The sequence below is a fragment of the Palaemon carinicauda genome, chromosome 39, assembly GCF_036898095.1.
Source record: "Palaemon carinicauda isolate YSFRI2023 chromosome 39, ASM3689809v2, whole genome shotgun sequence".
Classification (NCBI taxonomy): Eukaryota; Metazoa; Arthropoda; class Malacostraca; order Decapoda; family Palaemonidae; genus Palaemon; species Palaemon carinicauda.
The window spans coordinates 13921683-13934182 of NC_090763.1; the positions used below are offsets into that span (position 1 = coordinate 13921683).

The 12500-nt window shown below is 34.5% G+C and overlaps 1 protein-coding gene across 1 annotated transcript in view; it reads left to right on the plus strand.

Moving 5' to 3' along the window:
* LOC137631261 (uncharacterized) overlaps window positions 1–12500 on the plus strand; it is a 775190-nt gene that overhangs the window by 635826 nt on the left and 126864 nt on the right. Inside the window, exon 23 of the mRNA XM_068363044.1 lies at window positions 5312–5478. Within this exon, the coding sequence (XP_068219145.1) occupies window positions 5312–5478 (167 nt within the window). The remainder of the gene's footprint in view (window positions 1–5311; window positions 5479–12500) is intronic.

Here is a 12500-nt window from a genome sequence, read left to right on the forward strand (position 1 = left end):
CACTGATAACGACCTGAATCAACTTGTCTGTTTTTCTCACCGTTAACTGTTAACAGAAACCGTTGTTGGTTGAACAGAAAAAAGCCTGTTATATGTTATGGCCTATGCCCGCAATGGATGTATATATAAACTGATGTTCTGTAATAAAGTTACTCAGTTGCTTTCATCCTGCCTTCTTAGTCACAATCTACTCTTGGCTCGTCACAGTGGAGAGGGGGTTTGGGCGTTGATCATATGTATAATAATATAGTCAGTCTAAGGCATTGTCCTGTTTGATAGGCTAATGTCACTGTCCCTTGCCTTCACCATTCATGAACGGCCTTTAAACCTTTAAATCGCTTCAGTACCTAAATTAGTTGCAAACACTAACACGTTGAGTTACTACCGCTTGAGAGTTATTGGATCCTTTGACTGGCCAGACGGTACTACATTGGATCCTTCTCTCTGGTTACGGTTCATTTTCCCTTTGCCTACTTATACACCGAATAGTCTGGCATATTCCTGACATATTCCCCTCTGTCCTCATACATATGACAACACTGAGATTACCAAACTATTCTTCTTCTCTCAAGGGGTTAACTATTGCACTGTAATTGTTCATTGGCTACTTTCCTCTTGGTATGGGTAGAAGAGACACTTTAGCTATGGTAAGCAGCTCTTCTAGGAGAAGGACACTCCAAAATCAAACCATTGTTCTCTAATCTTGGGTAGTGCCATAGCCTCTGTACCATGGCCTTCCACTGTCTTGAGTTAGAGTTCTCTTGCTTGAGGATATACTGGGGCACGCTGTTTTGTCTTGTTTCTCTCCTTCTTGTTTTGTTAAAAAAAAATCATAGTTTATATATGAAATGTATATTTTGTTATTGTTAATGTTCTTAGAATGTTTTATTTTAATTGTTAATTACTTCTGTTATTTCGTTGTTTCCTTTCCTCACTGGGCGTTTTTCCCTGTTGGAGCCCCTGGGCTTATAGCATCCTGCTTTTCCAACTTGGGTTGTAGCTTAGCAAGTAATAATAATAATAATAATAATAATAATAGTGAATGTCTGTGTGTGTGTATGTTTTTAAAACAAAGTTCCATATTAGGTAATTACGAAGTAAATCCACTAGATAAATTCGGCATTTTATCGGCTGTTAAAAATAAAATCAAAATAATTATACATTATTATATAATGTTTGCCGAACAATTCCGTAAAAGGTATCTTAATTTCTTGAAATGCTTCGTAACTGGTTGTGTTTTAGCGATGAACTAGCAATTAAGTTTTCGAAATATTATGAGATTGTTCTTGTAAATTCACAAATTTACTCGTCCAGTCAATTGGCTTCTTATCTTTATGGTATAAAAGCATTTTTTTTTTCAATTATTGTTAAAAAAAAAGTCACCTTTTTGTGAAAATTTGATTTTAGATACTTTGTCAGGAATGGTGAATTTATAGTTATTTTTATATTTATTATAATCTGTGATTATATTAAACGTTACATTATATCCCTTACTTTGATAAATTTCATCCATGTTTATTACCCCTACCGAAGGATTATGAATTTACTTACGTCTGTTAGCTGAATATCTATTCGAAACATCCCTTCTAGCGTCCTGCTGGACGGGAGTTCGAGTCCCGCTCATGATCGATAGTTTCTTGTAATGTCTGCAAGTTCACCATCCTCGTGAGCAAAGGATGGGTTGTTTAGGAGAGTCTATAGGTCTACCTGCTGAGTCATCAGCAGCCATTGCCTGGCCATCCCTGGTCCTAGCTTTGGTGGAGATTCGGTATGGGTACTGATCATATGTATATATGGTCACCTGCCCATGCCTCTGTCATTCATGAGTGACCCAAACCAGATGAATAACTTCAGGTATAGATAAATATAACATTTAGACCAAACCAGGTAATCTACCATATACATTTCGCTTCCACTGTACAGAATGAAAATTAAGAAATGCCTTTGTTATTAAGATTACAAAATATGAATTTACGTTATCAAATAACTATACGTTTATATAGAGTATATGCATAGGTCTGCAAGAATGATATATATATATATATATATATATATATATATATATATATATATATATATATATATATATATATATATATATATATATATATTCAAGTGAGAACATTTATTCTGCCCTTTCGTCAGATGTGTCTAGTGTTCCCATGACAAAACAGACAAGGTGTTGCTCTTCTTACTACTACTATGAAATGGGCGTTCTTTGGATTCTGATTGTACGGCTTTTAACCATTTTGGGCTGTTTTGATAATTTTGGATCGTGGAAATCCTTTTTGTTGATGTTATCTATTGTTGATGTTCTTTTTCATGGTACTTACAATAATATAGATATAATTTTACATTCAGACACCTCCCTTATTTTACGTTTTAATTGTTTTCATTTTTATTTATAGTTTATTTTTTTCTTTTTCATTTGATTCTACATTCCAAGGTACCATTCTTTATATTTTATACATTTGTTTTATATTTTATTCTTTTTTATTTTTTTATTTTAATAATATAGTTATAATTCTACATTCAGACACTTCCCATTTTTACTTTTTAATTGTTTTAATTTTTCTATATATATTTTATTTCCTATTTTTTATTTGATTCTACGTCCTAAGGCACCACTCTTCTTGTATTTTATATTTTTGTTTTTATATTTTTTTATATACATATAATTCTACATTCAAAGAGATCTCCCTTTTTTACTCTTACTTTTTTTATTTATATTTTATTTTTTTTATTTGATTCTACATTCCAATGCAACACTTTTTACATTTTATATTTTGGTTTTTATATTTTTATTATATTTTCAATTTATATACAGTATATATATATATATATATATATATATATATATATATATATATATATATATATGTATATATATATATACATATATATATATATATATATATATATATATATATATATATATATATTTTTGACTCGAAGCTCCTAAGTGAAGACATCCCTTATATCTTAATATTTCAAGTCATGCGGAGAAATTCGTCAGTCGAATCTTTTCTCCAAGTAAAAAAAAAAGAAAAAAAAATATATATATCTCAACAATTCCAGCCAGACCGAGGCTCCAAAATATTTTTTCCTTTTATGTTCTTCATTTTTATTGCTTCTGTTTCTTTTTATTTCTGTTCTTTTTTGTTCTTTTAGTAGCCAATAAAGGGAGGTGAAAAGGTGAGAGTTGTGTTGGAGAATTTTCATTGCTGCAATGGGGGAGGCATTTTTGAAGGGATTATTTTAACTTGGCGTGCGGTGTTCAGCTGTCATTGTTTTATTGCCGGGGTAAGAAGTTAGGGATTTTCCCCTTACATACATACACACGCACACACGCATATGTATAAATATATACATACACATATATTTATATATATATATATATATATATATATATATATATATATATATATATAGTGTATGTATCTCGTACATATATTTATTCATGTAATTATATGTATATATACATATACACACATATATACTGTATATATATATATATATATATATATATATATATATATATATATATATATATATATATATACATATACACTTTTATGAACACACACATATGTATATATATATATATATATATATATATATATATATATATATCTATATATATATATATATATATATATATATATATATATATATATATATATATATATATAATTATAAGCAAGTAGGCAGGTGGCCCATACTTATGCTATCATAGATTATAATTTTGATGACTTCAAATATTTATGTATTTATTGATAAATGTATATGTATACGGAAATAATGAAAAAGGTAAGTATCATACAGAAGTGAGGTAACTATGTCTTCGGCGTAACAAAAGAACGCGATTTTGGTATGTTTTTTTAATGGCGTTTATCCATCGCAGGCTTAAGATTATTCCTATTCTATTATTTCCCTTTTGTTCAATTTTACTTTTGGGTTTGTAATTATAGAAGTTATTGTAAAGATAAACGTATACGAAAATTGACTTATGATATGTATATTGAATTCTGTATGTGTTTGTTTGTTACCTTCGCCAATATCGTTGCGAAGATTATGTTTTGGCAGACGTGTATTTATTTGTCTATTTGTGATTCGTTTAACCCAAGAATCATTAAATCGAATCTCATGAAATTTGATGTGATGATTGTCCATGGTCTAAGAACAATTGGATTAGATTTTGGGAGTGGTTTTGTTAATTGTCTAGCCCAAGGTAACGAAAAGGTCTAAAACGTATTTTTTTTGCCATATCGTGACCAATTTTTATCTGATTTGCATGGAACTAGTGCCAAAATGAGCATAATTCAATTACTTATCTTGTGATATACAACATTGTATAGTGATGTCACTACCCTTATTAGCGGTTGATGTCAAATGTCAATGGGGTCAATGAACTTGCAGAAAGTGCAGGTTTTGTCATTACGCGGCCATAGTTATCCGACTTCTCTACCTAAAAATGCATAAAATTCGGTGACATGATTGGTTAACATCAAGGACCATTTGGTGACAAATTTAGATGACAAATGTGTTTTGGGATCAAATACCCACATCATCATCATCAGTTTTGTTAGTGACAAAAGTGGAAATGGCGAAGGCATGCGCTCTACCTTGTCCCCAGTCAAGGTAGTAGGTTGGCCAGGGCACCATCCGGCCTTTAAAATACTACTGCTAGAGTTATGGGGTCCTTTGATTGGCCAGACAGTACTACATTGGATCCTTCTCGCTGGTTACGGTTCATTTTACCTTAGCCTACACATACACCGAATAGTCTGGCCTATTCTTTACAGATTCTCCTCTATCCTCATACACCTGACAACACTGAGATTACCAAATAATTCTTCTTCACCCAAGGGGTTAACTACTGAACTGTAATTGTTCAGTGGCTGTTCTGGGAGAAGGATACTCCAATCAAACCATTGTTTTCTAGTCTTGGGTAGTGCTATAGCCTCTGTATCAAGGTCTTCCACTGTCTTGGGTTAGAATTCTCTTGCTTGAGGGTACACTCGGGCACACTATTCTATCTAATTTCTTTCCCTCTTGTTTTGTTAAAATATTTATAGTTTATATAGGAAATATTTATTTTAATGTTCTTACTGTTCTTAAAATATTTTATTTTTTCTTGTTTCCTTTCCTCGCTGGGCTATTTTCCGTGTTGGAGCCCCTGGCCTTACAGCATCCTGCTTTTTCCAACTAGGGTTGTAGCTTAGCAATTAATAATAATAACGATAATAATGTTTAACTTTCTCAGTTTGACATTATTTCAATATCTTCATTTCCCTTTTTTATTCAACAGCTCCAGTATCCCTCGACGGTCAGCCCGGCTTTCAAATTCGGGACAGTAGACGAGACGAACTCTGCCATGGTACTGAAGCGGCATCACCCTTTGATGTTTGGCTACATGGTTCGGCACAAGTACAACAGAGACAGCGTCCAAGACGGTATCAAATCCATCAAGAAAAAGTAAGTGACATTTTCTTTGTTTTCATTTATTTTCTTTAACGATGCAGGCGATGGAATGCGTATGGGTGAAGAGATTTTAATCTTCGGGAAATGTAAGTTTTGTAATTTTTTTTTAAATGTTTTGATTTTAAATTTTCGAAATGTGTTGTCTTCTTTAACCAATTACGGGCTTTGTCTTTTTATTTTCTGTTACCTACGTATCCTTTGTATAATTATCATGTCTATTCTTGGACCAGTTACATTGTTTTTTTTTTTTTCTGTTACATACGTATCGTTTATAACTACCATTTTATTGTATAACTCCAAAAGAAAATTGTAAATGAATCATTTTGGAACCATTATAGTTCCATGATACCGAATTTGATAAGCGAAATTTTTTTTTCATTCCAATATATATATATATATATATATATATATATATATTTATATATATATATATATATATATATATATATATATATATATATTTATATATATATATATAATAGAGAGAGAGAGAGAGAGAGAGAGAGAGAGAGAGAGAGAGAGAGAGAGAGAGAGAGAGAGAGAGAGAGAGAGAGATCTTTCCTGTCAATGAACAGCATGACTACATGGCGGAGGGGGGGTGGGGAGGGTTGAATCTGTGTGTGGGTGTGCGTTTGTGTGCATATCTAAAATTTAGGCATCGTTTTTGACGGGTTGCGTACACTAGGAAGTGATCAGAGGCCTTTCATCTGGTCCTTTTTTCTTATTTCTTCCTAATAATAACAGATTCCGATTAGGTAAACTTAGATCGTAGGTCATTGATTCCAGCCATCCAATATCGGAAAAACTGCTTTCCAAAAAACGGGGCATCTAATCCCCCTCCCCCACCCTACACACACACACACACACACACACACACAGATTGCCCGGACCTTGTTTCCGGACGGGGGCTCTTAGCAGCACATTCTTTGGATTAGAATTAAAGCATTTCTTGTACTTGTCTGGCACTTTAGTCCCTGTCATTGTTGCAACATACTCTAGTTACCCACCAAAATACGTATGTATTTTAATTATCGTTTTTTTAACTATCTCAAAAAACGAAAAATTATTACTGAAAACAGTGTTTTCGAGATTATTGTCAAACAGTTTTGGAACTAATTTTGTCCCTGTCATTGTTGCAACATACTCTAGTTACCCACCAAAATATATATGCATTTTAATTATAGTTTATTTAACTCGATCTAAAACAATGACAAATTCTTACTGAAAACATTTTTTTTTTCGAGAATAGTGTCAAACAGTTTTTGTACAGACTCTAGTTACCCACCAAAATATGTACGCATTTTATTTGTCTTTTTTTAACTCGATCACGAAAAAATGACAAATTATAACTGAAAAGTGTTTTCGAGATTGTTAAGGTTTTTGAATTCTTTGGAAATCTTTTAAGTTATTGATTTTTTCCCATTTTAAATCAAAATTTTCTAAGAATTCCTGTCCCCCAAGTATTTCTTTATATCAGTTTGTAATTGTTTTATAGTTTTCCTAATGCTTATAGCTTTTTCTTACTAATGTTACATTAGTTTGTTTCATCTATGTTCTCTTAGTTATACTTTCTGCCGTAACATTTTACGTTTTCAAATGCCAAGTTTCATGCACCTATATAATCCGTCAAAAAATCTATGGATTTTTATTAAATCGTCTAAAATAACACCCTGTTATACTTCATATCTTGCCACGTATTTAAGTAATCCTTGAAAATAAGCTTGAAGAAGAAGAAAATAAATGAGATTTTCAGAACAGAAGAAGAATTTATATAGATAAGATTCATTGTTAGATTGTTGTTTATCAAAGCTATATTTCAGTTAAAAGATGAATTTTCATTATGATAATGATAAAAATATATTTGTATTTTATTTTATTTTATCAAACATTTTTCTGGCTATTGTATGGAATATGTGTGATATTTTTTGATAGAGAGAGAGAGAGAGAGAGAGAGAGAGAGAGAGAGAGAGAGAGAGAGATTTTACAAAAATACACCTTCCATATGAAGAACTATTCTTGATATTAGATCTTATAGCAAATAATAAATCTACCTTATTAACCTTTTCATAAATATCAAACTGTTTTTATAATCATGTACTGTTCTTAACTTCAATTTCTGCATGCTTCCTGGGGTTGCTGTGGCCTGATTGGTAACGTCTCTGCCTGGTGTTTGCCAGACGGGGGTTCGAGTCCCGGTCAAACTCGTTAGTGCCATTAGTGTCTGCAACCTTACTATCCTTGTGAGCTACAGTTGGGGGTGGGGTTTTGGGGAGCCTATAGGTCTATCTGGTGAGCCATCAGCAGCCACTGCCTGGCCCTCCTTGGTCCTAGCTTGGGTGGAGAGGAGGCTTGGGCGTTGATCATATAATATATGGTCAGTTTAGGGTATTGTCGTGATTGGTAGGGCAATGTCACTGTCCCTTGCCTCTGTCATTCATGAGCGACCTTTAAACCTTTAAATAAGAAATCTATACCTTATTCTTATTAACCTTTTCATAAATATCAAAATGTTTTAATATATTCATGTACTTGACTTTGATCTCTGCTTGCATCCTCTGTATCATCTTCCCGAGCAATGAGATAATCTTTCAATAATCACAAAGAGTTTGGCATTACGATTTGCGAGCGATCCAATGATGATCAATGCTGGCGCTTTGTCAAAAACATATTGCAATTCAGCTTTTCCTTCGTCTGTTGACCCAGTTTCCTTCGGGATAAAAAAGGGAGACGGTATCCTGGACTCCTGGATGTCCTTTCCTTCAGGAAACTGACATAAAGACTTTGAAAAGTTATTCCATTAAAAAGGATTTGCCCTGGTGCAACTCTTCTCTTTGACTGTCATCACCGTCCTCAAAAGATGGGGATTGGACATAATCGCCCTGTGATGACTACCCTCATCACTGGAAAGAGACTTTGCCTGAATGTCCTTTATATGGATGATGATTTGATGGTGATGATGATAATTATCATCATCTTAATCTTAACTTTTATACTGTATGTGTCATCGGTCTTGCTCAATTTTCATCCTTCAGATTATCAGCTATCTTTGTGTCATGAGTTCATGTTCTCAGGAACTTCATGCAATTCTCTCTCTCTCTCTCCTCTCTCTCTCTCTCTCTCTCTCTCTCTCTCTCTCCTCTCTCTCTCTCTCTCTCTCATTTCAGACACTGGGTATGTCCCAAGCCTTCCATTTTTTCCTGACGATAATAAGAGAGAAAGAGCAGCAATCTCTCTCTCTCTCTCTCTCTCTCTCTCTCTCTCTCTCTCTCTCTCTCTCTCTCTCTCTCATTTCATACACTGGGTATGTCCCAAGCCTTCCATTTTTCCCTGACAATAATAAGAGTGAAAGAGCAGCAATCTCTCTCTCTCTCTCTCTCTCTCTCTCTCTCTCTCTCTCTCTCTCTCTCTCTCTCTCTCTCTCTCTCATCTCAGACACTGGGTGTCCCAAGCCTTCCATTTTTCCCTGACAATAATAAGAGAGAAAGAGCAGCAATTTCTCTCTCTCTCTCTCTCTCTCTCTCTCTCTCTCTCTCTCTCATTTCAGACACTGGGTATGTCCCAAGCCTACCATTTTCCCTGACAATAATAAGAGTGAGAGAGCAGCAATATCTCTCTCTCTCTCTCTCTCTCTCTCTCTCTCTCTCTCTCTCTCTCTCTCTCTCTCTCTCTCAACCATTTATTGCTGATTTGACATGTTTTCTCCCTTTGTAAGTAGATTTGCAATACGGATGATGTTTTGTTTATCATTTCTTTGGTTGGCTAAGACTTTACGTCTTTCTTTGGAATCTTACTGTGAGCTGAATATTATGACCATTTTATACAAATGAACACTTTTTGAAATTGCTTTTTAAAATTGAATATCCCTTATAAAGATAGTTCTGTTAAAAACAGTGTAATGATTTTCAATACCAGAGAGATAGCGGTAGAGATATTGACCAATATAATCTATGAAGTACGCAAGCATTTAAATTTGTTTTATCTTCTTACTCGACGTGATACTCGCTTACTATACTCGTTGCCTAGTAGTTTATGGGATCGTTGACGATTGACTGAAAGGTTGAATATGTCCTTAAGGAAAGTTAGGAGAGAAGATAAATATTTGACTTTTAGATGAATTACGAGAGAGAGAGAGAGAGAGAGAGAGAGAGAGAGAGAGAGAGAGAGAGAGAGAGAGAGAGAGAGAGAGAGAGAGAGAGAGAGAGAAGGTCACATAATGTGCATTATATAATATTGTTCGTGAACCTGAAAGCGATAAATATTTGACTTTTAGATGAATTACGCAAGAAATGTGAGAGAGAGAGAGAGAGAGAGAGAGAGAGAGAGAGAGAGAGAGAGAGAGAGAGAGAGAGAGAGAGAGAGAGAGAGAGAGAGAGAGAGAGAGGAAGTCCTGTGATATGCATTATATAACATTGCTCGTGAACATGAAAGAGACTGTATTATATTGAAGGTTTTTTTTTTATTATTATTATTGGCGAGAGACACAATTATGAGTCTTGTGTAGTGGAGTGTATTATTACCTGCACCAATGAAATTGGGAGGAGGTTATGTTTTCGCCCTTGTTTACCCGTTTGTCCGTATGTTTGTGAACAACTTCCTGGCTACAATTGTACTCATAGAGTAGTGAAACTTCCATGGATTAATTATTATGCTGAAACGTGGAAGTGATTTGATTTTCAAAGTTCCAGGTCAAAGGTCGAGGTCAAGGTCTAGCAAAAGGTCGACCAAATTAACCCTAACCTTAACCCCAAGTTGGCACATGATTATCACATGGATTTCAAATACGCTTACTTTTTAAATTGATTCTGGGAAAGGCAAGCTGGTTTCGAGGAATAAGCTGCCATAGCGGAGGTCAGCACTCTCAGGGTGCTTTTCCAGTTATTATTATTATTATTATTATTATTATTATTATTATTACCCTACATAAAAAGAGATAATGGACAGAATAAGATAACAGAGATAAATTTTTATGTAAATGGAAAAAAAGGTACATTTTAACATGGACTCCACCTTTTCGTGCATGCATGTGGTGTATTTTTTTTTTATTTTTTTTTCTACGGATGCGATTAGAGATAGCTGCAGTCTTAGCAGTTATTTTAAAATTTCAAAAGATGTACTCTGAAATTTTTTATGAGAAAATAAGCACGAAATGAGCAAGGAAAGGCTAAAAATACTCAGTACCTGAGACAAATAACAGACTTTACCCTAATAAGTATAGTATTATTATTATTACTTGCTAAGCTGCAACCCTAGTTGGAAAGGCATGGTGCTATATGCCTAGGGGTTCCAACGGGGAAAATATCCCTATGATGAAAGGAAGCAAGGAAAAATAAAGTATTTTAAAAACAGTAACAACATAAAGATAAAAATTTCTTATATCAACTATAAAAATTTTAACAAAACAATAGGTAGAGAAATAAGATAGAATAGTGTGTCCGAGTGTATCCTCAAGCAAGAGAACTCCATCATATTAGTGGTAATACGCACAGTATTATTATGATTATTATTATTATTATTATTATGACATGTTAATCTACAACCTTAGTTGGAAAAGTAGGATGCTATTAGGTCAAGGGCTCCAACAGAGAAAATAGCCCAGTGAGGAAAGGAAATAAGGAAGTAAAATAGTGCACCTGAGTGTACCCTCAAGCAAGAGAACTCAACTCCAGGACAGTGGAAGACCATTGTAAGAGTCCAGGATATTACTAAAGACTAGAGAACAATGGTTTGAATTTGGAGTGTCCTTTTCCTAGAAGAGCTGCTAACCATAGCTAAAGATTCTCTTCTACCCTTACCAAGTGGAAAGTAATAGAGGTTATGGCATTACCCAAGACTAGAGAACAATGGTTTGGTTTTGGAGTGTCCTTCTCCTAGAAGAGCTGATTACCATAGCTGAGAGTCTCCTCTACCCTTACCGAGTGAAAAGTAGAAAAGTAGCCATTAAACACTCTTGAGTGAAGAAGAATGTTTCGATTATCTTTTCATTGTCAGATGTATGAGGAAAGAGGAGAATGTGTAAAGAATATGCCAGACTATTCGGTGTATGTGTAGATCAAGGAAAAATGAGCCGTAACCGGAAAGTGATCCTATGTAGTATGATCTGGCCAGTTCAGTGGACCCAATAACACTTTAGCCACACTGTAATGATGATACTGGAGATGGCGATAGTGGTGTAATGTATAGGCCTATAGCAAGTGGATATGAAGTGAAATGTCGTTGCACTTGGAATACCTTTGCATGAGGAACATTATTAGACAATGACTCCTTATCATCATGTTTTTCTTCTGCCCCCCCCCTTCCTCTCCTCCTCTCCTCCCCTCTTACCCCAAATTTTCACTCCAGTTTCTCCCCAACCCCCAGACCATTTGCACTGTGCGATCCTATCATCATCTTTAAAAATGTAGTCTCAAATTATGTGAAACTCCCTATCTCTCTCTCTCTCTCTCTCTCTCTCTCTCTCTCTTACATTTCTCCCTCCAGGCAACGAAGCAAAATGATGCTTTCAACCAAATAAAAACTGCTCTCTCACTCTTTCTCTCTCTCTATCTCTCTCTCTTTGAGAGAGAGAGAGAGAGAGAGAGAGAGAGAGAGAGAGAGAGAGAGAGAGAGAGAGAGAGAGAGAGGTTGGAAGTCAAAGTCGATTTGATCCATTTCAGAGACTAAAATAAAATAAATCTCTTTCAATCACATGCCTCTTCTTCTTGGAAGAACCAACCTCTCTCTCTCTCTCTCTCTCTCTCTCTCCCTCTCTCTCTCTCTCTCTCTCTCTCTCTCTCTCTCTCTCTCTCTCTCTCTCTCTCCCTCTTATTACTATTGTATTTTTGTGAAGTTCTCTCCCCCAAGAAAAAGGTTTAGTTATAAATTTCTCTTTTCTTGTTACGTAGCAGGTGATATGTTTAGAATTTTGTGACACGCTTCATGAAAAAAAGGGATACAGCTGGGTGTTCTACACCGGGTGAGCATTTGTTAGAAAGAAGTCAGGGAAATATTATCTTATTTAGGAGGAAATACGTATATAT